The following is a 25,923-nucleotide window of genomic DNA, read 5'->3' on the forward strand; positions in this document are numbered from 1 at the left end:
ATAAGGGGTCAATTAGATTAATCAATATGCAATACGTAGAACTTAATATTTTTTCTCAAGTGCAGGCGGTGTAAATTGCCATATAGTGGCGGAGATTTAGAGCAAATCGCACCTTAAAGCCCCCAAGTCCAATAAAATTAGTTTGATCAATGGGAAGCCGGAGCACAGCCGAATCGAATTATAATATATATTGTAATTTAAGCCCAATCAAAGGTATAGACAAGCATTTAGTAATATAGGACAATTACATTCTTTGAAACATCCCTTTACAAAATCAAGAGGAGTTCCGGGTTTTTGTTCACAGAAACCTGAATATCAAACCTAAGTTTAGAATCAAAGGTAATACTTCAAAATCATAATTGAAAAAATAGAGCAATATGTAAGCGCCGCAATAACCCGAACAAATCACTCACACACTGCTAATCATGTCTCTAATATCCAACTTATTAAAAGTGGAATGAAAAATATTGTATGATATCCTCCAAGATGTCGAATAAGAAAGAAAGTGAGATAAAAAGCTTTTACCAAAATGCCAAAAAACCGTAAATCGAATTCAACAAATTAAATATCTAAGAAAGAAGGAGAGAAGAAGAAATTTGTTTTCCAACATCGTTGGAACAAAAAAACACGTCGTAAACATAGCCGCCATTTTATTGCATACTATAACAAGTGCCCATATTTAAAGCACGAAGAAATTAATTTTTGTTTTTAGCGATTTTTACTCAAGTAAGGAATAACGTATTTGTTGATATTTCGACTTGGCTTTTGACTAAATCCGGGTATTATATTAATCATCGCAATATTCACTATTATAATATATATTATAACATACACAATTTATATACATTATAATGAATATATAAAGCATTTGTGTACATGTAAATTTTGTATAATAAAGTGGAAAAACTGACTGTCATTTTGCATATAAACTGTGCATAATTTAATTAAATTGTCAACATTTCATTCGCACGCTTCACACGCAATTCTTCGATATAAACAACATTTACCGACATTTCCACACATTTAAGCATATGTATAGACGAAAGTATTTTTATGGGAATTCCTTGTTGCATGAACAGACTGTTACATCTCCTCCTCAATCCTCACATTGTCCTCATTTTCGATCAAAAAGAATTTAAATAATAAGTGCAATAAAAATGTAATAATTTCCAGCATTATTCGTTTAATTTCAACTGTGGCCATTAACAGACCCGAAGCGAAAAACTGAAACTAAATAAAATCTATTTTACTTAGATTTATTCCCAACTGCAAGGTTTGTCTTTTAAAATTTAAATTTAAAATAGAGACAGATATAGATTGGTACGCATGCACATCCAAGCATCTAAAATATGCTGAAGTGTCTTGTTTTTCTCTAGTTTGTCCGATGAAATTTGAAATAAATAACTGCCCATAACCGGCAATATGTGCTTTTCATTTTGCACATGAATTAACGCACACATGTTTAGTTATGCAAGCACACAGACGCACATTAAATGCACGCATATGAAACTTTTATTTTGCACTCGTACAGCTGAGGATAAAACAATTGCAACATAGTGGCAGTAATTAGTTGCCCACATTTTAACAACAACAAACAAACTTTTGCGGCACTAACGCTATAATCACTAAAAGACAACGATATGCTACGAATAATAATAGTTTGCATAGAAAGTTTGAATCGTAACGCATCGCTAAAACCCCAAAACTGTGTAATCAAAACTAAAATATTACCGCTCCTGTAAAGCATTTCACTGTAAAATATGCCGTTTATATGACAACTATAATGATATACACTTTTAGCACTCTCCTTCTGTTGCCGTGCGTAGCACCCAGCAGACTAATATTGGACTCTTTGTCTGTGTGTACACCATATTTGATAAAATTTTCTTACAAGTTTTGTCTGCAAAACTTTTCTCAAATGTGAATAAACTTTTGAAACATCTTTTTTTAAAAACCTTTCTCTTTGTCCATCCATTGAAAAGATACCGAACTGTATATTCATTGGATTAAATAACAACCACATGTATTGAAATGCTACACCTCTTTTGATTGTAAGACAGAAATATTCGAAGGACATATGATGTATGAACAACATTTTTAATAACCACAAGAAACAGAAAATAGCCTGAGATGTATGTACACAATATACACTTTTAAAACGCGTGCAATACCCACAAGGAAGGCACAGAGGCATATGTAGGCATACTCTTGTCCATGATCGAATTCTGAATGTTCGTCTGTTCGCCTGCGCAATATCTGTAAAATGAAGCTATCGATTTAAAATTTTGCAGAAACATATGAAATTCTTGCACATAGCTTAGAACTGAAAATGCACCGAATCGATCGATACAGTGTAACATAAAGTAAGAAGACTTCTGTTTTCTGGCTTTTTTGCTCATTACTTATAAAATTCCACAGATACACGATAGAAACTCCCATGTATATGCATATATTCTACAAGAGCGGAAAAAGTTGGTGGATATGAAAGATTCATTCGCAGTCAAATATAATTTTCTTCCTTGCTACATCCTACATCACTTGCGGTATAAGCACATATTAAGTTTGCATGGATGTATGGAACACATTGTATCAGGTCTGTGCGAAATTAAACATTGATCTAAAAAGAGTTGTGAATCATTTGCGTAAGAATGTATGTAAAAAAGAGCTCGATATATAGCTGCCGGGACGAAACAAGATTAGACCATTTTCTAAGAGCCTAATAATGGTAATCATGTCCGAAGTTCAAGATGATTGAAGCTACACAAACGGCACTGAAGCTCGCATTGACGCAACAAAAAGTAAATCTTTGTCTTTAGTAGAATTGGGAAGTAATCGTTTATCGTAAGCTGCAAAATTAAAGTAAAACCTGAAGATTAGATTAATAAGACTTACTCCAGTGGCTATGTCAAACAACACCCACTCAACAGAGTTTAGCTGGAAAATTTTTACAAAATCATTGTATAGGCGGAACCTTATCCCGTCCCGTTACCGTTTGTTTCTGTTTTGGTATAATTCTCTTAACGATCAAATGCTGCTTCCCAAAGAAGCTTGTAAGAATCACTTGATTCAGTCTTTCCTCCTATTTGGACATTCTTAAAGGGATAGAATATGAGTTTGTTTCCTTATGGAACTTTTCTGAAAACAACTCAAAAATCACTAACACAAAATGCAATTAATTTAAACGCTTTATTCTTTTTATACACTGACGGTTATTGCCAGTCAATGATTTCCTTCCTTCGAAATGGGAATCAGGACATTAAGTGCACTCCTCTAGAATAGATTTTAGCGTCATGTCCCTATTTCCGCCTACATAAAATAAAGTCTTTTCACATAGAAGAGAATTGCTACATTAAGATATTATGCAGTAGAAGGAGAAATAATAGAAGGGAAGGCAAAAAAATAGAGTTCAATATCCTGTTGTTTAAACAAGTTTGCTGTTATGCGCACACATATAAGCGCGTGTATGTTACCACATGCTTATAAAATAAGCATGTTTTTAAACCCCTTGCTTGCACGCCGAGTAAGCCGAGAATATACTTTTTAATGAAACGGATACTACAAATATGTGAGTGTATTTGTTTCTGTTAGCTAACGTATTGACAGATGTAGATGTATGTTTACATAAATACGGATGTCACTCAATAGAGCTTAGAATGGTAAATAAGGAAAATGTGTGTAAAATACCAAAAACAATAACAACAACAATAACACTAACAATATAATGATAAAGAACTTACAGAGTGCAGATTTTCTTACACACAAAAGTCAGGTTATAGCTGCTGATAATATTCACCAGGATTGTACAAGTATGTACGTATAGATGTATGTGTAAATTATTACGATGTGATAATATATATGTAAACCCATTCTCCTATTCACACACTCAAATATACATCATCCACAAACAAGCACAAACATCGACACCCCTGCAGAAAAGGATACAAAACGCTGCAGCCAGCAAAAGGAGAGAATATTACTTTCATACCTAAAACGGCTATTTAAGATTGTGTTGCCAATCACAAGACGAACAGTTGAAGCGCGACATTTGAAACGGAAACGTTGTGGACATATAAGAGTGATTACACATACCATAAACCATAGTTCATTTATGTATTAGTTTAACTTTACAATGTATCCAATACTTTGGACTGTCGATTAGAAGATAGTTAAGCAAACGTCATCTATGGAGGAAATTGTAAGTTTCATCTTCAATGTTCTTTCCTTTCTTTCGAACGTGAAAACTGAGAAAAGTGGGAAGTAATTCTTAAATAAAACATTTGAAAGAAAGTAATCAAGACGCCAGGTTTCGAAATATTACCCAAACAATGCATAACTTCGCCAAAGCGAGAAGACTTTAAACGAAAACAAGTAAGAAAATTAAAGTCCACCGTAACCGAATCTTTTACACCCATCACCGTTTACCCCAAAAAAAGGTAAAAGAACAAAATTCTCATGCTCTACAATAGGGAACGGGCGCAGATGATTTCTTCTATTTTCTAAATAAAAGCTTTTGTCGTAGCGACATGTGGGCGTTGTAGGCGTGTCCTTTGAAAGCTTTAGGTTAATTCCAAATTCTTATGCAAATTTTTTGGCGATATCTTCATTTTCGTTAACGGGAGAATGTTTACCACAAAACCTACAAAATTGCGCAAACAGGGAGATGGACGGACGGATATGTTTTATTCAAGATTTGCGATTTTGCTTTTGAAGCATGTTGGTGCGCGTTACAAACGTATTGAAAAAACAATTAATATTGTGTAGGCGTGGCCCGTTTTTTCAAGTTTTGTAAGTGGACTACAGCGTCGCCCATAGAATAAGCACTCAAGTTTGTGTACACTTTTTGGCTGTAGCTTGTGAGTAATGAGCAAAAATCTAATTTTTCCTTTCCTATGAAAAGTGCAGGTATACTCAGTATACGTGGTGTTGTGCGCGTGTCCTTCGACCGATGTGACCCATTTCCGACACCAACCTGCGTGCAAAAACTTCCACTATTTCTGTCAAATTTGAAGTCGATAGCTTCATTCTGCGTCCAGGAGAATCTTTACAACAGGCATTATACAAACGAAGAGACGCACAGATGCAGGGGCGGACATGCTTAAATCGTTTTGGGATTTGATGCTGATCAAGAATATATATACTTTGAGGGGTCTCTAATGCTTCCTTGTGGGAGTTGCAAACGTTTCGACAAAATCAATATACCACTCATCCTACGGTGATAGGTATCAAAAATAAAAGCTACACAGCAATTAAGCTAACCTAAGAGGATCATGTGAGATAACATTCAGTAGACATAAATATGACTCTTTCGTAGGTAATTTGCTAGTGTGTTCTTCTTTGAGCAGTTTGTAAATTGATTCCTTTGCTCTTATGTCCGCCATAGAAAGATGGACGATACGCAAATTTTGCTGTTTATAGTAGTCAGCAGAAAACGACATCAAAATGCATATACTACCAATCATGAGATCCATTGTTGATATTGACCCTCTGTAAGACCATAGGTCGACGTTGCGAAACTTAAAACCACAATAATAAAACTTTAAAATTGTAGAGGTGTATTTTGAGTAATACCACAGAGACCTCATTAGCCATAGAGTATTTTTTTTGTGATTCTCGTGACTAAACTCATTTCATAACAAAACTGATATTGGAAAGTTTTATTGTGACTATTGCTCCGGAGTATCAAATTTGATTCAAAATTACGAAAGCTATGAGAAAAAAATGTGTTGCATTCTCTTAAGTTTACAAGCCGATCACAACGACGAAAACTGCACCTCTTCATTAATAATGTATGGGACATAACACAACATTTAAATATGAAGCCTTAACGTCCGATAAACGCGGTTTGTCATTCCCTTTGCAACTCCCATATATACGTATTTGAGCGTCCATGGCTTGATCACCTGGAGATTTTGAAGATCAAATTAGACATATTATGTCCATCTCTCTCTGCGTTTATTCGTAGGAATTTCTAGTTTGCGGAAACCGAAACAGCCAACCGAAATCTGGAGTGTATATTTTAATTTCTTTTGGACTCAAACGGGATAACTAAGGAACGAAACGACTTTGAAAACGTCAAAAAATAGCTTACAATAGGGTAAAAGTGCAGTTTTTTTTTCATTTATCTGAAATGAAGTATAAATGAATGTATATTGTTTTGATCCGTACTTTTGTGATTAAAAACGCATTTATTTCCGAAAAAAACGAATGAATAAGGTTTAATCAGAGTACTGTCCATGGCTGGCTATTACTCTTTCCCACCTCTCAGACAATTTTCAAACTTCATCTCGAAAAAATGGCTTATCTGCTCCGCTTGGACAAACAAATAGCCATCCATTGAGATCTGCTTTAATCGGCAGGAATGACGTCTGCTGATAAGAGCAAGGGAAATAGGGCGTTCTTGGTTAAAATTTGCAGACATTTCCTAAGCGGCTTTTCGTATGTTGTCGAATCTCTTCATAGTGAAAACTCACGATATCACTTTATGTCACAATTGGATCAGTTATTATTGGTAGTACTTCTTAGAGTAATAATGCTCCCCTTCCGCGGGGACGAAACACAATCACAATCATAAACGAGCTAATTCATACTCTCAATAAATTTAAACGGCATTTTAGTAACTTTCCAAAAGGCAGGGGACATTTTATACTATCTTCAAGACTGTCTTTCTTTCGTAAAATCGGTTTGTTTTTGTTCATCACAAATTGAATTGAACTTAAAAGCTTTGAAAAGAATTATAAATTTATCGTTTATCGGCTAACCTATCATTTATAATTTCGTTGAGTTTTAATTATTTTAATTGAATTTCGTGTTCCCTCAACACATAAAACCAAATTTCTGTTTTCTATTTATTAATGCAGTTTCTTAACTGTTTAAAGATAATTGAAAAGTTTGGCAGCCGAGAAACCTACATATAAATGTACTATTTGCATGCTTGTGTAGACCATTCTAAGATAGAAGTTCAAAAGTTTTAAAATTTTTTTCGAAATTATTTTCATAAAAGAAATTTTTTTTCATTAAATTAAAATCGTCATAGCAAAAGCATTGTTCAGAAGAAAAACTTTTTAAGTTTAAAGGTTATTTATGCGTGTTGTAATCATATTTACTTTATGTAAAGCATCCTGAAAAGTATATTTTTTAATTTAAGTAAAACTTTTTTATTCAGCAGCCCGATGGTGCGCCTATGTCAGATTATGTATGTATTTTCCATATATAACAAAAATGGAAACAAACACAAGTTCTACTGCTCTTAAGGGCATAAAATATGCTACTATAAGAATATTATCATTTGTATAAGAAAAAGAAGATTTATTGGATTATTGTTTTGTGCACTAAAATCTTTTCGAAAATGCATTCTTTTTCAGTTTAAAAACATGGTTCTTTCACACATTCTAATATTCAACTACAGAGAGACCTTTTGTTAAGTTTGCTATTTGATTTCTATCATGAAGGCCACTTTGGTCCTCATATAAAGCACAGGAGAATATTGCACATAAAGTTAAAATTCCTTTTATTTCCGCCTATTCATTCCTAGCCTTAGAAAATATAATGAGTTTCTTCGAAATGAATGGAAAAAGTTACGACAGAAATGAATCCTTTGAAAACATTCCCATCACAACTCAACTTCGCCAAGGTATCCTGTATCAATTACTTACAAATTACTGCAGTTTAAATCTGAGTCGGTTTTAAACCAATTTTTTGCAGGCTCTTATTAACATTTTTATAGTCCTTTCGGATTCCATGACATAAGTTTACTATGCTGCGACTTCACCTTTACCACTTTCCCTTTCCCCATTTCCTTCTTCCCGCACCACGTTATATGTACGACATCCACACACAAAAAGCTATGTATATACTAATGTCTTTATTATGTTTATGATTAGTGCTGAGATCTGGCAGATGACACTAAGAAAGCAACTGTTCGTCGATTAGGAACGGTCATTATAGGTACTTTCGCAAACGTGGAGTAAAGCTCCTAGTGTCCTATTATTAGATTCGCAATAGAAGAACCTACATAGCAGAACATATAGTAGAACATATATCCTGCTTTCAGTGGAAAATAAGGTTTTGGTTTGTTTAGCGTCTTGTATTATCGCTTAAGAAGACAGAAATTGTAATATCCATAGAGGGCTACATTAGCAATATATCTTTATTATATTCTTAGCTGACTTTCTTTAAGGTTTATATGCAAAGATTTATAAACAAAGTCTTTTATAACTCTTATGATTTCAGATAACTTAGTAAATACATTGAAGGAAATCTTCCAAAGACAATTTTCTTAAATAATACAGTAAAAATCCCAGTCTATATAAAATAAAAGAGGAACAGAGAAAATTGTTAAATCAATTGTATAATATTTGCCATCAACACTTTAAGCGAACAAAATGCACTTAAAAATTCTAGAAAAACGAAAAAACAGCACCACATCAGTCAAAATGAAGAAGACAAGAAACAAATTAAATCTTATAGCTTCTGCTATAGCAACAAGAATCATAGATCACAATTGGGCACAACAGCAATCGACGCAAACGAAATGCAAAAATCTTTCATCATCAACCCTAGTATCAGGAATCTTAATAGAGAGCATAACAGAATACTATCGTTCTCGAAGCACTTAAAGTTTATATTAATTAACTTTTCAACTTTTAATCACTCTACTACTATAATAATAATAATAATTATAAAAAATTTTAAAAGATTCACTTCTAATAAGAAGGGCTTAATCAGATTAGAAAGGCTTAAAACGAAAGTAAAAAACAAAGTCAAAAGCCGTCAGAAGTGCATAAGCATTCAAAGTGGCGAAGATACAAGTCCACAATCAACATTGCTTGATAGAAATATAGTTAAATTCACAGAATTATTGAAGCTACAAGCACAAGGAATTTGCATTATAAGACTGATAACATTAAAAAGATTACAACAACAAATTCCTGAACATAAGCATCACCAAAAACAACATCACTTTGCGTCAACAGCATCCACACAAGAATTTAATGAAAGTCTGCCATTGCAACAGTACCAACCATGGCAACGATGGTGGCGTCGTCGTAATCATCTTGAGAGTAACGATAGAATATTGCCAAACAACCAGAGACAACAGAAAATAAATTACTGCAAGATAAGCATAACAAATTCCTTTAAACAGCGACAGCAATGCAAACATAGCCTTACTCATTATCCAGCAATAGGTAATCAGAAGCCGACAATTCTTGCGAAATGGCAGATGCTGAAGTGGCATAATTTCCTTTGTAGATGGCATTGGCAGCTATATGTACTTCCGTCACGACGGTCAAGACAAAATTTCGCATACAACAGTGAAAACCATACATTGCGCTTGGTTAATGCTCGCAACTATAAAAGCGGTCACAGCAAATCATCTTTATATCCGTTAAAAGCAACACTTGAAAAAACCCGCACCTCTCCCACAAATCTCACAACCGTTGTAGTCGTTCAAACCGTATCCGTGGAACAGACAGAATTTAAGTCTCAGTCTAGAAAACAGTTTCAGTCGCACTCGTTTAATACTCAACCAGAGAAAAGTAAATATCATAATATTAACAACGATACGTTACAGGATAAGGAGGACCGCCACCAAGCATTATCACTGTTGTCGTCATCGTCGCCGTCGTCATTGTCGTCACCCGCGACAACAGCAGTCTCATTATTATCCTTGGCATATTATTGTTGTAGCGCTCTCTGGCAGCGGCTACGACATTCATTGCCTTCGCTATCATCATTGCCACGCACTTTCATACTGTTGATGTTGCTGTCGTCGCTGTGGCATGGCATCGAATGTTTTCATGGCACCGTAAAATTAAGCACAAATACGGTAAAAACCAAATATGGTTTGGTGCGTGGTATCGTCGTACGTTCGTCTCCATTAGTTGAGGCTTACCTTGGAGTGCCCTATGCATCACCGCCCGTCGGAAGTTTAAGGTAATTATTTTCTCCCCCTTTTCCTTCTTTGTGTTTGCTTCATTTTTTTTTCTTTTTTGGTTTTTTTATTTCATTTTTATCTTTTGACATCATTTCCCTTGCGTAAATGTGTGACGTCTTTCCATCCGCCACCAAAAGATAACAGCATAACTGTTGTTTTACTCAGTTTGTAACATCGGGAAGTGCGTATCGTACAGCTCGCACAGGATGGACAAAAGGCTAAAACTTTTCATATGCACTCTTACTTGCACATCAAATTGTAAAAATTGAATTATTGTTGAAATATTATAAAGATATTAAAAAAGAAAAAAAATTCATTTCAATAAAAAAGCACATTGATGACAAGTTGCTATGACAACCATTTAAATAAGTAAATTCCTTTCCATAGGAGGAGAACTTTATCTGTTTTATTATCAATCAGTTTCATAAGATACAAAAAAAATTTATTTTTATCAATTTTTTTCACTTATGTCCGAAACATTTGGCTTTCACCTTTGCTTATTTTTCTGGCTACACTAATTAGCTTATACGGGCCAGCCAATAAGACAATCTTGCTAAGAAAGGGGAATTATACAAAGACTGGAGCATTGGATAAGACGAGGTCTGTCATACCCCTGCAATTGGTATAACCACAACCACCACGAGTACTTCTCGATTGGCCGGACGGAGTAGTCAGGCCGCAGAAATCGTTCCCACCAAAGTAACTTGCAAGGCCTATAATTACAAACCACATATGGTATTAGAGTGACGACCCGTAGATCGCCTTATTCTGTATCGACACTACGTGTGTCATAGTTACGACTATATTCATGCTTTTGGATTATTCTAACTTCGCCATCCAGCCAATATCCCCTTGGATTTTTAATGTACAAAGAGAAGATATCAACTCAGCATACAGAAGGCAACTGTTCACACTACCAATTTCCCCGACGCCCTCAACAACTCGCAAATCTGTTCGTTGAGTCTTTATCCTCTCTGGTAGCTGAATTCTAAGTAGAAAAGTCTGCAAGCAGACGATTTCTTACACTCTCGATGACTTGTCCAAGGTGAGCTCCCCATCGCCGGGATCTCGGTTAAGCAATACGCGTCTAATATTCATCGACCGTATCATTTATAATCCTTTTTTATGGTTTTACGGTTCTGTATTTGATCTATATGAGAAAGTATTCGAAATTCGTCTTTAAGCTGACTAAGGTTTTGTGTTTCTTTACATGTTTCGCTTTCCGTTTGAATTTTCATTGCAAAAGTGAAATGCGTACCTACATTTGTATGTATATGCTTCAATGTGTATTGAATATTTTTATTATTCATACAATCTTCTACTCAAGATCTTATTCCGTTCTTTTTTTCTTCTTTATCTCAAGCACATATAAATATTTTCTTATTATTCGTGCCATTGTGCGAGATTCTATTGCATCCTTTTTAGCTTATTTCGTCAGCATACTGACAATGAATAGCAAATGATATCATTGTCGTTTGGGCCTAGAATAAAATGACATTTTAATGTTATTTGAAGTGAAAAAGAAAAAAAGAACAGCGAACGAGGTCGTTCCATGAAAACGAGAAAATATCCCAATGTCAAGTTATTATTGTTGTGCTGATACAGAGGAGCGTTTCGATTTTAAATTCATTTTGTAAATATTTCTATCCTTCAAGTTTAACTTTTGAAAAAAAAAAGCACAAACTCAGCAAAAGTATATATTAAAGCAATCAAAAGATTAGCAAGAAGATTTGCTTTAAAATACGTGTGAAATGGTAGAAACGCCAATGAAATGAGAAAGATTTAGTTATAATTCATGTTTTTTTTCAAAAAATTTAAACTTTTTTTTCAAATGGAACGATGAGAAAAGCTATTTTTAAAATTCTTAAAAACATGCCACTCAATCTCCTTAGGCTGTTTGTGTAGTTTAGTCACTTGGCAACAAAAGTACTTTCATATAATAATAAAATTTCACTCTTTTAAAGGAAATCGTTGCAGCCGATTAAGGAAAGGAACGATTTGCTCTGCTCACATTTTATTTGTGAAACTTGTTGTATATCTGAATACAGGGACTGGCTCAGGACTTTCAAGTAATTTGTTAGGAAATTAATTTCCTGCTTTCACTCGTGTCTATTGATTTATTTAATCATTTATAACCACCGTATTAGATCTACGCAAAGAAATTGTAATTCTACTGCACTCTTCCTCGTATTCAAATCTTTTTCAGTCTTAAATGGAAGCCTTGTTTAATTTCCCAATATACTTTGAGATTTGATGGTAATGAACTTTTTTGACTTTCCTAGGTGTAAGACTGTATACCAAGCTTAATATTAACTCTCACACTGCCTACATTATCCATAAAGTTAACATGACTCGTCTTCTTTGTCCATTGATGAATAGAAATTCAAATTTAAACGTAGACTGCAAAAAAAATTAATTATCGAAACTACTTTTCATTCCCTCATATTTTATGTGGTTCGGGCTTCATCTTGCACTGTTTATTGCAATATTAAAAAACTATAAATTACCCAAAACAAACCCTTGAAAAGGATCTACAATCTCTCCTGGCATTTTTCTACACTTAATCTACTATACACTCAATACCAGTTTCGAACTTGTTTTATAACAAAATGTTCAGATAAAGTATCAATTTTAGTTGAACGGGACGGACTTGGGATAGATCAACTTTTTATTATACGGGTTTAAGCTTGTGCGTCCACCTGATATTTTTATATTCAATCTACAGAACGCAGTTGATAGATGGATATAATGAAGTATATCGGCGTATATTGGGCCGAGGACGAAAGCTATTGAAAGTAATCCGACTCAGACCACTTTCTCAACCATTTCCTGGTGAGCCGTGGCCCACTACAATGTTTTTACTAGTTTTATTACTACAATTTCTATTTACAATGAAAGCAATTGTTTACAAAATATTCAAATATCTGGAAACCTTTTGTAGGCGTTTCCCGTTTTCGGGGAAATCCCTATACCAGGTTATATTAAATTTGTGCGGTATTTACAACATCCAAAAGCACTTGAAGTAGATCCGCTTTTCATTATACCGATCTAAGCTAAGCTAGTCTGTGCGTCTACGCTTCTAATATCTATCCATGTGTTTTTGCCGGCATTCTAACAGCCGGTAATTATAGTGATGTATTGACAAAATCTAGTACACCGAGTAGTTTTAGTCCAAAGAGGAAGGCTATGGGAAGTAATTCTCTAATGGGACCACCTTCCCGCCACTTCTTGTATTACGACTTACTTTAAAAAGTCGTTAACCGTATTAAGCAAAGTAATGTAAGATATTGATTGATAGACGATGGCCAAGTATAATGTCTTTATACCTTTTTTATAATTAATAGATTGGTAATGACGCTGATATTTAACTAGTTTCATACGTGCTTTAAAACCATGAGAAAGCTCTTGTGAAAAGACCACTATCGAAATCCAAGTCCCACATCAGCAACTTTAACGCGATACCAGCAATATACGTGCCTTGCCATTACCCCCAAAGCGAGCAATAAGAGAATTTTTAGGAAAAGTTCGAATTCGCTTAAACAATTATCGTATTCGAATAAGTTTTGGAGATGTAAGGAATCATAGGGATATTAAGATCGTACGTGAAAAAACACCTTTCTTAAGTGCGGCTTGAACTCAACACTAAAAGCGAGATTATGACATTAGCTTTAATTTCAACAACGGCTGGCTGGGCTTAACACCCACACCTCACAGCATTGAATTTCCTTTCAAAATTCAATGCTGTCTTTCTGATATATCTTTAAATGAATCCGAAAAATGTGGTCGACTTTATATAAATGTATCGCCTTAAGTCACAGCTTAGAAAAAAAATCGCAGTAAAAATAACCTAAATACCATAAATCTAAACGATAAGCACAGCGTAGCAGTAATAGTTACAACAATAGTTACTTCAAATCCTTCAAAAACCACCACAATAACATTAACAGCAACTGATATAAGTCTACTAACTAACTGCTACAGTAACAGTAATAGCACCAAAATCGACAACAACAGCAATACAATTGAGCTCACATCAACATTCACAACTGTCACTGCGCCTGTCTAGCCTTGCAACAAGTTTTTCCAAACCAAAAATTTCGCATCAGCCAAAACTCAGCTAACGTCTAATTTGTAGAGATCAATATTGCGTGAAACATTCTGTCGGGATAGTATCTTCTTTTTCGTTTCACGTAAAACTAATTTGTCCATCTGACATTGCTTAAGGGGTTTATTAGTAAATTCTATAAGTTACATGTTAACGCTGAAGGGATACTACCAGCCACGGTGGTTATTGAAAGGCCCTAGGAGAATGTAGGATCCCTGTTCGTTAGTTTAGGGTTTCCTCAGTCCCATTTTCGATAAGGAGCAAGTCTTAGGGGTGTCCATGAGAAAAAATATAGAACCCCTTGCCACATCTCACGAATCAGCCAGACCAGCTATGGATTAGCATGACTTATAGGTCACAATTCCTCTTATAGTGGCGCTGCAAGGTTGCCCTAAAATAACAGCTTCAGATACAAGAGGACATAGATAGACCTACTACCACATTGGTTAAATAAAATTGGTGTAATGGTGTGATTACATAAAATTAAAAGTGGCTCAACAATGATTACACATAAAAGTAAGGTAGTAGGTAAAACATAAACGCAATATTTGAAAAGCTGACCAAGCTTCATGTAAACATTGCGGAAATTTTCCATGAGAAGTTTAAAGTTTTTTAGGGTGACTTTTGACCCAGGATGGATGGGGATATGCCAAACGGATTCACCGCAGTGACGGTAGATCGTAACAGCTTCATGGAATCTGGTCAAAAATACTTTCTGCTATTCGCCTTATATATTTTTGGGTCCAGATCGCAGTTTACCACCCTACAAATATGGATTTTTGCTTATTGATTTGCGTTCTCTTGAGAAGCGTAAGATAAATTAGTTTTATTGCTCAGCATCTCCTCAGATATTATCCTACGATTAGTCTTAATTTATAAAGACAACTAGTCAGCCCTATGTATGACATTTGCAAAAATTTAAAAGGGACGCGTTGTTTAATCTTCTTGGCTAGCTCGTTGTCCAAAATTTAACCCTTTGCGTCTATCTTTCTTTTCGCTTATCATTTTTGTCTTATGCTTTTCTTGTTATTTTCTTTCCCCTTTTCTTTTTGTCCTGCTTTTAATTTCTGGAAATATTTGCTTTACAAAGTTTCTCAACCCTTTATTTTATTTGTTTATTTAATAACATTAGAGAAAAATTGAAAAATGTATACAAAGTTCATTAACGCGCGGTCTGCATATTCCAACGAACAGCGTTTCCTTGCACCTCCAACCGATATACTTCAGAGACCATTTCAGAAATATACTTTAATGTGTTCAAAATATGAATGGAAATTTTATTTTAAAAATAAGCGCGCTTAGAATACTAATGAAATATGTAATGTAATGTAAGGGATCAATTCTATTGAAAATTGTTCGGATGGGTCCGCTTTTCGACTACTTCCCATAAAACGCCCTTTTCTGAAAAGAATATAAAAATTGTAATTTTCAAAATTTCTCGCCAAAAACAGCTAAATAGTAGTACTTCGGCATTCCAAATTGGCATTAAAACTTTGGACCGGCTGGGCCAACTGAAGTTCATACGACAAAAAGGTATAATCTTCAACCCTCCACGTAGAAAGTTATATCACAATAGTAATTTAACATAAAAAAACTAACTGTACAAAATTTTGATCATCTCGTACTATTTTTTGGATCCTAAACTAATAAGGATTTTCACGAAAACTGATCCTTTGTAGAGCAGAAAAATCTGAGTTTTAAGATGTGGTGATGGAAATTGAGCCATAGTATTATAGTAATATTATACAAAAATAAACTATACAAAATTTGGACCATCTATGCCTTATGTAAGGTTTAAACTTGTACTACATTAGGTTGCGTTTTGGGCCTGCTTCCCCATAAATACGCACACCAAGTATATAAAAACGAGATATAATTTTTGTCTTCTATAATGAAAATAAGGATTGTGTTAGAGAATATGGTATAAGGTATTTAACGGTCAACCTTGCCCATCTATAATGTTCTTACTTGTTTTTGTTATAGTTTTTAGATTATTGGCACAAATGTGGTATTCTGAAGCAGCCATCGCAATAAAATTCTTTGATATCAATTTTGTTATAAAAGAAGTTTGTTAAGTTACAAATACCACAAACAAACAAAAAGTTTTTAACACGTGAAAAGGGTCATTATGATGTTGCTCAGAACACAGCCGTTAATATAAATGCAATAAATTTTTACATTTTGGAAATTCGCCCACCGCAATTGCCATTAACTACAAAAGACTTTTGCATATAATCTAAGCAATTGAAAGAGACAGAACTTAACAATACTTATAAAGAAAAAGTAGAAGAGGTAAAGAAAAGTGCTTAAAATATTTGAAGGCAATATTCTTTGCCATTGTCATAAGATGCCGAGTTTCAGATTTACCTCTTCATCTGTTATTGCGAAGCTCCTGTTGAAGGTTTAAAAAGACATAAAGACAAAATTAAAAAAGTCTCGTTTTCGATATACAGCAGACTCAGCGAAAGAGACATGTAACATAGGAATTATTGAGAATATATACGCTTATTCTCGTATGTGACCAAGTTATTATACAAATACTTGAACAATTATCCAACAAATGTAAACAAATTGGACTCTTATTCTCACATTTTTCGAATTATTGAGAATATATACGCTTATTCTCGTATGTGGCCATGCAAGTTATTTTTCTATTTTAATACGAAATCATTTGGGTTATATGACGAAATGAACTGGGAATATGGATAAAGAGATAGCAGGAAACGCCAACTGCTGAAGAAAAATGACTTTGTTTTTGCGGAAAAAATTACATGACTATTTTCTTTGGAATGAGCTTTATCGAGTGACAGAATTTCTGCTCTATTTTAGGATTTGGTCCTCCACTTTCGATTGGACGGAGCAGATTTCCTAAGAATCAATTGCTCGGTTGAGACTGCCTAGCAGAAAGCAATTTTAGAAAAGAGCTTAATTTCGAGTTTACCACTACGACGGATATAGCGCAAGCGCATCATTCAGAAACAATGTGAATGGTAGCACGTGCAATTACACAACAGACAGTCCTGAAATTTCACTGGAAGTCGAGACAAACTTGCAAGTGTGCTCGTAGAAAAAGTAAATCTAAACGTAGGCAGAAAATCTTACCAAATATTTAAAAATACATCAGTGTATGTCTGGTCTCCGCGGTCCTGCGGACACATTTTATTTTAAATTGGGTTAAAATATTTGCATGCAAGGAAGATGACATGATGAGCTCCAGTTAAAAGATTGGCTTCACAGGGAATACATGACTTGATGACTTGCTTTACTTACGAATCCTAAAAACGACGTTGCAGTCTAGACGGAGGTTACGTTTAGGGGAATAAATAAATCATAATTAAGTGAAAATCTCAAATTGTAGGAAAACTGATACTCCTTATGATAGATGTAACGTAATAAAAGAAAAATGGGGTCTCTTTACTGAAAAAAACTATTATTACAGGTTTATGCCGCCCATAACCCCATCCACATGGAAAACTGTTCGCAATGCAGATCGCTTTTCCGCTGTTTGTCCCCAAACCGTTCCCATACCACCAAATGGACCAGAGGCTCTACTAGAAGTGCCGAGAGCACGCTTAGCACAATTACGGCGTTTACTACCACTGCTTAGTAATCAATCAGAAGATTGCTTATATCTAAATATTTATGTACCATACGAAAATCGGAGACGCCGACGTAAGTTCAGTATACGTAATGAAATGTACTAAAAAATAATATGTAACCAGCGCCGGGAAGTCTTCAATTCCGTAGTGCATTGCAGTTTGTCGATTTCATAATTACTGCAAGCATTGTGGAAATGATGATTTTCTAGAGCACAAATCAACAAAAGAAAAAACATTGCTCCAGTTTTTCTTCTTATTTGTATTAGCTTTATGTCATTTATTAAATTTAATTATGCTTGAAGGTTTCACTGTCAGCAACTCTGAAGCGGATGATTCACAAAAACTAGCGACGATTTTATTTATACATGGTGAATCTTACGAATGGAATTCTGGTAATCCATATGATGGCTCTGAGTTAGCAGCTCATGGTAATGTGGTAGTGGTTACCATAAATTTTCGTTTGGGAATTTTCGGTTTTCTCAAAACCGGTGGAAAAGAAAGTGCTCAAGGCAACTTCGGTCTAATGGATTTAGTAGCCGGTCTTCATTGGCTGAAAGAGAATTTGCCTGCTTTTGGCGGAGATCCTCAGAGCATTACTTTATTGGGTCATGGGACAGGTGCTGCTTTGGCTAATATATTGGTTGTGTCTCCGGTTGCGAGTGGTTAGTATATATCCCTTAATTAATAATAATTAATTAACTCCGCCTACAACTACCTTTTTGCATAGATCTCGTTCAACGTTCTGTTTTAGTTAGTGGTTCTGCTTTATCGACCTGGGCAATACAGAAGAATCCTTTGTTTGTTAAACGCCGAGTAGCCGAGCAAACTGGCTGCCATGGTGATATGTTATATGATGACTTAGCGCCTTGTTTACGGACAAAATCGGTAGCGCAACTCTTATCAGTTAAAATTGATTATCCCAGGTAAGTTTATTCGTTTCATTTTGCTTAGTTATTTATTCGAATCTATTTGTCATCTTTAAAGATTTTTAGTTGGTTTCGCACCCTTCGTCGATGGTACGGTCATATCACCCAGTACCGATTCAATTGACAAACTAATACTGCCATTAGGTTCAGCTATAGTTAGGTAAACTTTAAATATTTCTGCTTAAAAAAAATTCCCCAAAACATTAAATATTCGCGATTTTTTCTATATAATTAAGTACATCGGGAATTGAATATGCAAACTTTCCAAAACGTAACCTCATCTTTTGTCTTACATCGGTTGAATCACATTTGGATTTGAATGCTCAAGATTTGGAATTCGGCTTCAATGAAACGCGGCGTGATCGTATATTACGAACCTTTGTACGTAACAATTTTCACTACCACTTAAATGAAATATTTGCTGTACTCAAGGTCAGTTTCTAAAAGCAAGATTTTATTTTTTTTATGGATTTTCACACAGCAAACGATAATTTTTAGAACGAATACACAGATTGGGAAAAAGCAATTCGTAGCCCATTAAGTTCACGTGATGCTACTTTAGCATTTCTTAGTGACGGCCATACGGCATCCTCTTTGATTAAATTGGGTTATATGCATAATTTAAGAGGAGGGAAAAGTTACTTCCTGCACTTTAAACATCGAACTGTAGAAGAAGAATACCCACAAGTGAGTAGCCTTCTCGGTCCTTTCCGATCAGTTTGGCAGTAAGAAAAAATTTTTAATTTTGTGAATTTCAGCGAACTGGTTCGGTACGTGGTGAAGATATACCATTTTGGTTAGGACTCCCAATATCACCGTTATTCCCACATAACTACACTACTCAGGAAAAACAAATTAGCCATCTAATGTTGCGTTATCTAGCGAATTTCGCCAGAACTGGGTACGTTTTGCTTGAAAATGCCAATTTTTTGAATAAAATACTTTTTATTTATATTATATCTTTCATGCTCTACAGCAATCCAAATCAATCCTCTTTGAACGCACCTTTGCCTACATCCCCTTCTGCCTGGATTGCTTTGGCCATTCCACCTACACCCCCGGTTGATTTTGAAAATCATCAAAAAATTAAACGATCATCGACTCAAAAAACTACATCGAATATTAACAATATCATGAATAAAATTCAAAATATAACCTCTTTGAATGTAATAATAAAAAGTAGTATCAGCGGTGATACTGCTGCCGCCGCCGCTAAGGAGGCTCTTAATTTGGCTGTGCTCTATAATCAACGTCGTACAAAACGCACCTATTACCAGCGTCATTCACGTAGCAATAACAACGATTCACAAGATGAAGAGATTAGCAGTGACACAAGATACTCCATCCTAACGAATGCCAAAGGAAATGATTATGAACGTGGGATACCATTTTGGGATGCCTACGACGTCATTAATCAATTGTACATGGAACTAGGTAAATATCAGCATATGCAAAAATTTATATAAGGCATTTATCCGCGTGAGAGGCGAAATGCAAAGAGGTTCGAATCTCAAGTGCGGTAGAGTTTTTAAGAGTTAAGCCGACAGTGCTTCAAGAATTCAGTTTTACAATTTATTTCTCTGACTAACTTAATAATAATAACAATACATAAGTCATTCAACTTGTGTGTCAAAAGTAAAGAAGAATTATCCGTAGCAATTGGTACTACTAAACTAGAATGTTAGTCCTTTAAAACTTTTGATTTTTAAACCTTCGCGCCAAGGCTCAATTAGTCAATTGACATTTCGGGTGCTTCCTTACATTCGATCGCCTGAAATTTCGTACAGACCTTTGACTCCACCGACAATAAAATACAGTATAGTCGATATTTTTGTATATTGAATATGGCAGGTGTCACAATATGCCACATAATCTTGATATTGATACAAATGTCAAGTATAAGGATTTGAAAAGCCAAATGTTTAAGTATCACTCTTAAAACAAGTTCGAGCATTGGACGACGACTGTGTACCCTCTAGCGCCTCCACGCTATCTTTTTATATAGAAGGATTGTCAATACACTAACTGTTTAATTTATTCTTCAGTCGCCTCTGCGATAAAAACCTACAAATGAGCCTTTGTCGCCGTAGAGTGACTTGTAAAAATTATTTTATGTCAAATTTTTATATTATTTTGTCGTGCAATTTTCTTCGTGAAATGACTTTTTATAATAGAGCGTTTTATGGGGGATGACCGAAAAAGTGATCCCGTCCGAACCATTTTCAAACACGTTCGTTCTTGCGCCAAAATACCCCAATGTACAAAATTTTATCCAAATATCCTATAGGTTGAACACAAGGAAACATGCCGACCAGGCCAATTCAAAAGCGATCGGTATAAAACAAGGCGGGTCTATCCCAAGGGTGTTGCATACATCCGCACAAACTTAATATTTACATTATACGAAAAGTGGTGTACGGCATTAAAATTTTGTTTATATATCTCCTTATCGTAAAAATGGAAAAATGCAGCGTTTTTGTTATATCAAAATTCAGTACCCAAATGAATAAAAATATAATGTTTGCGAATAATGACCAATTCAAGCTTTTATAGCTTTTAAGCCATAAAATTTTTTTTTGTTCCTTTACATTTAAATAACTGTCATTGAAAATCTTTACAAATCTTAATATCTGTACAATCTTTAGGTAGTAAAGCGGAAATACAAAGCCATTACAGAGGACATAAACTATCGATGTGGCTAAATTTAATACCCCAACTACATCGTCATACCAATATCAACGATCTGTCCATGAGACATCATCAATTTCAGGACGATATAAATAATTTGAATCTGTACGAAGGTGAGAACACCATAAAAATCAATGTAAAGTGACCAGAATTTAAATCTAAGTGTGTTATAAAAATATAGGTATAGTGAGGCCACAACTGCAAGTAAAGCCGGCAGATGACGACGCTGACACGTTGTTAATATCTACGATGAAGCCAACATTATCGCCTAAAATTGCTAAAGAAATAAATAACACACAAAAAACTCTAACAGGCTCAACAGGTAGAGCAGAACGTCATACACAAAAAAATTTCTAAAAGCAATGAATGCCTTCGTTTTCTCCTTCTTCTTCTTCCTCTTTTAGAATGTGGTATAGATGGAGCTTTGTTTGTAGCCGAATTGACTACCCAATTACCGAATTACAATCGTTCATCAGTAGTAGAAACGAAAGAGAAAGATTTAGCTACTGCCTCCACTGGACTCATTGGTAATTTGGAAGTGTTACGACGTTTAAGCAGTAAACAATTTCAAAGCTATACTACCGCGTTAATAGCAACAGTTGCTGTTGGTTGTTTTCTACTAGTTCTCAATATTTTAATATTTGCCGGCATTTATCATCAACGTGAAAAGCGAGCCAGAGATGCTAAAACTAAAGAAGAACTCCAAGATAAGGACACGAGCAAAAATTCAAGTATGTTGAAATTAAACACTATCGGCAGTGAGAGTAGTTCCTTTAACGGTAGTGTTGCTGGTTTAAGCGGTAAAACTTCTATTGTCTTCGGTGAATATAGTTGTTACGATGAGAAATCTTTACAAAATAAGGATGAAAAGCTCATGGTAGAACTATCGCCACCTCAAATAGTGGATGCTAATGCGTCATCTTGGGGTGCATGTTCCTCCAGCACTTTGGATTTGTTAAAAACTAAACATTACTCGTCTATAGATACGGTCAATGGAGGAGGTTTCAGCCTCACAAATTTAGGTTCGATGAGCGGCAGCTTGCAAAACGATCAAAGTCTATTTGGTATTAATAGTGGCATGGAAATGGTCACTTATAAAACATTGCCCCCTTTGGGTGGCTTATTACTAGATAACGCTGCAACGTCAACATCAGCCGCTTTAAAAAGCAAGCAAAGTTTACATGTAGACTCGACCGGCCAAATAAATCAATACGAGTTTGCTTCAGTGCAATCCTCAGATCAAATGTCTTTTAGAGATATAGAGAATGCAGTTAAAGCATCAACTTCCGGAACCGATGTAACACAAGACGACGACATTCCTGAACCCCCACCACCACCAAAATCCTTTCAAAATTCTACAGGTTCAACGGTTAGCTCGATAGCCGGTGGCATACTAAGACAGGCTGGCACTGCATCATCTAACGTCTCGGCGGGCGGTAATAAAAAACGTGTACATATTCAAGAAATTTCAGTTTAACAAAAGTGGGTTCGTTTTTCTTATAATTAATCTTATTAAAAAAAAAACTCGCATTTTCTCACATTTCTTTTTCTGGCCATAAGGTATAAAAAAAATAAATAAATACAAAAAAAAAATTAAATTTACAAAATATATTTTTATGAAAACTTAAGATTATGCTGAGTGTATATGTGTGTGTACGTGTTAAAATTTGATATAAATATATATGTGTACGTCAATATCATACATTTATTTTTTCTCTTAAATCATTTAACTAAATTACATCATTTTGTTTTTCCTTTAACATTTCATATCGTATAAATTTTAGAAGTTGTCTTTCAGTCAAGCCACGTCCATCTAATTTAAATTTCACCACATTTAGAAAAAAAAAATATTCATAGCGTTTTCTTCGAATGGTGACTATTGATTGAAAGCAATTAAGATTTGTTTCTTAGAAAAAACGTAAACATTTTCAACTATAACGTACCCATGCAGAAGACAAGTCCGCGTATAGATAGGCGGGCGAAACAAATGCAAGTCATAGGGCTTCTAATCCGTACATCTAATCGGAATGGCGACTTTTTATACGCACATTACGTATATTATTCATAAAAAGCGAGAGGACAGTGCTTTGATCAGTGCTTCAATTAGAAGACCCTATAAAATATATTTTTTGCTAAAAACCTTGCGATTCTGAATCAATTTATCAGTGTCTAGTCACACGTCAGTCTGTTTGTGGTCACAAGGTTCCAAGAAGTTTGAAAATAGCTTTAATCGTCGACCCCAGAGCTACGGCTATGAAATGCAAAAAGCTTTAATTTACACGTTATAACTAATAGAGATTCGAAAGTTGGTAGAAATATATTGGAGGCTATCATGTATAAAACGAATGCAAAGAAAATTCCGATAAACTGTTGTTGAGATACGGATTAAAAGAATACTTTGCCACTTTTGTACGGGGGCTTCAGAAGTTGGATATTAATGGTTTTCTTCCGAAAATGTATAGTGCTACATTGTTTTTTTTCTAATCCTTAAATATGCTTCTTTTATTTTAATTGTATACCGATCAGTGAGACATTTGCATCTTGAATTCTTAGAAGTTTGAAAGAATCAATCCAAATGTCAGGTCGCGTAAACGTAGGTGATTAATCGGAGGGTATTGCATTTTTCAGCTTTTTCCAAGTTTTTATTACGTATTATCTGTCATGCGGGCAAAAGCTAAACATTTGCTTCAATGATCATGGGATGAGAAACATATTTGGTCAATTCGTTTCAAAATCCCAAGTTTATCAAGCCCATGTAAATGCAAATGCCTTCACAAAAAAAACAGCCTTTGTTTGTCGATATGTATAAATTTTGAAATATAAATCTTTCCGTCTCATTTGACTAGTGCAACCAAACTGATTACATAAATCGATACACAATCGTCTAAAAGATATTTTGGTTATAAAGGCTTCAGTGCATAAGATTTCTAAGGATATTCTGTAAAAGACACAATGCTTGTGAACATATTTTTGTGGCTTACGTCGCTCTCATACTCAACTTGTTTTGTTATATAAGTTATTCATATGTGCGCTAAAAGTCATCTTTTTTTTTTACATAGAGATTTCATACACGCTCTAAAAGTCAACTCTTTCTGTTATAACCAAGCCGTACAAATAATTATCTCATAAACAAATTAAAAAAGTTCCCCTTAAATCGCTTTAAATAAGTTCCATAGTTTTATAAAAACTCTTTGTTAACATACGTAAATACTTTGTTGCTAGACATAAATACAATTATTAAATGTGTAAATTATATATGTAACAAAAATAAAACGAACATAAATAAATAATTTAAAAGAAATTTATTCACCAAAATGGCTAAATGAATTATGCATAAAACATAAATGTTAAAATAATATAGAAAATTATATAATCAAATATATAAAAATAAAAACTAATATTTTTTAAAATTACAAACAAAATTTATTTTTATAATACCAGGGACATGAAACACCATCGAACGGCTTGCTCCAGTCCCGTTCATATGTCGACTTTTCAAAATAGGATCACATTCACTACCGCTTTTCATTCGGCTAACACCCGTCAGCTAACTACCACTACCGCCAAAATATCTCGAATATTGCCGCCAAGGTTATTTATTTATTTATTTACTTCTTCCACTTATACAAAAAACTCAACTAAAACAAATTGGCAGTCGAGTTCAATTGAGCCTTAAAGTAAATCTTAAATTAATTAATATTAAAACTTAGTATAAGTGCAATAAAACAAATAAGAAGGAGAAAAAAAGCATGTACACAACTAGCATAGAGCCACACCCACAACCGGTGCAGGACCAAATTGCAAGTGAACCCCTAACCCATCGCAAACATGCATAAGCTTGGCAACCGATAATAGTTAACAACAATTAATTTTCGACTCATAATAACTTTTTAAGGTTAAAAGTTAGTTCAAGTATGACATAGATAAATCGCGCGTTTTAAGCAATTTTGCTTTAATGGCCTTTAAAACGTCCTTTAATGAGAATAAGTGATAGACGTCATTTAGGTTCTTGCAAACAACTATGAGTTGGTTATACAGTTCGTCATTATTTTTTTATTTTGCATTGACTAAGCTTAATCCAAATAAAGTGCCTAGAGAATCGGTTAGGGACATTAAAGCCTATCTCACGAAGTAATAAGGGCGAGTCAATTGCACCATTTATTAATTTGATTAAGAAGGAAACCCCAAGAACAAATCTAAGTTTCTCCAGTGACGGTAAGGATAACAAAAGCAACCTATTTTCATAGGGTGGAAGAGGGGCAATGGGGTCCCTACCCAAATTCCTAAGGGCAAGCAGCAAGAATTGCTTTTAAACGGATTCAATTGAATCTACGTGGCACCTATATAAAGGAGACCACGCAACAGAGGCATACTCAAGTATAGGTCTAACCAAACACATGTAAAACCTCTTCGTAATATAAGCAAGCTCTTTGGACCACCTCTTTATAAAACCAAGCGCGGACCTAGCTTTGCTTAACGAGAGCTCGATATGCAGATTGAAACATAACCTATAATCAAATAGAACGCCTAAATCTATGAACGAATCGAAGTTTTCCAACTTGTGCGAATCAATGAAATACTGAGTAATGAACGGCTTCCTTCTTGAGAAAGAAAGCTTATTACATTTATTTAAATTTAGTTTCAGAAGATTCAAATTATACAAATCACTTT

General features: G+C 34.6%; 1 protein-coding gene across 3 annotated transcripts in view; it reads left to right on the forward strand.

Annotated features, from left to right (window-relative positions):
• Positions 1–22,818, forward strand: part of LOC119640643 — a 132,269-nt gene extending 109,451 nt beyond the window's left edge. For 2 of the 3 annotated variants that reach the window (XM_038038820.1, XM_038038821.1), the window contains 12 exons: positions 8,230–9,933; positions 17,479–17,711; positions 17,941–18,300; positions 18,366–18,561; positions 18,623–18,724; positions 18,801–18,996; positions 19,063–19,251; positions 19,323–19,465; positions 19,541–19,998; positions 21,210–21,365; positions 21,434–21,574; positions 21,657–22,818. In XM_038038820.1, coding sequence (XP_037894748.1) covers positions 8,531–9,933; positions 17,479–17,711; positions 17,941–18,300; positions 18,366–18,561; positions 18,623–18,724; positions 18,801–18,996; positions 19,063–19,251; positions 19,323–19,465; positions 19,541–19,998; positions 21,210–21,365; positions 21,434–21,574; positions 21,657–22,729 — 4,650 coding nt within the window. In that variant the 5' untranslated portion in view covers positions 8,230–8,530 and the 3' untranslated portion in view covers positions 22,730–22,818. Of the gene's footprint in view, positions 1–4,137; positions 4,196–8,229; positions 9,934–17,478; positions 17,712–17,940; positions 18,301–18,365; positions 18,562–18,622; positions 18,725–18,800; positions 18,997–19,062; positions 19,252–19,322; positions 19,466–19,540; positions 19,999–21,209; positions 21,366–21,433; positions 21,575–21,656 lie in introns of those variants that run through there. The other variant, XM_038038822.1, reaches the window with a different exon arrangement.
• The last annotated feature ends 3,105 nt before the right edge of the window (positions 22,819–25,923 follow it).

Source organism: Glossina fuscipes, unplaced genomic scaffold (assembly GCF_014805625.2).
Source record: "Glossina fuscipes isolate IAEA_lab_2018 unplaced genomic scaffold, Yale_Gfus_2 121, whole genome shotgun sequence".
Lineage (NCBI taxonomy): Eukaryota > Metazoa > Arthropoda > Insecta > Diptera > Glossinidae > Glossina > Glossina fuscipes.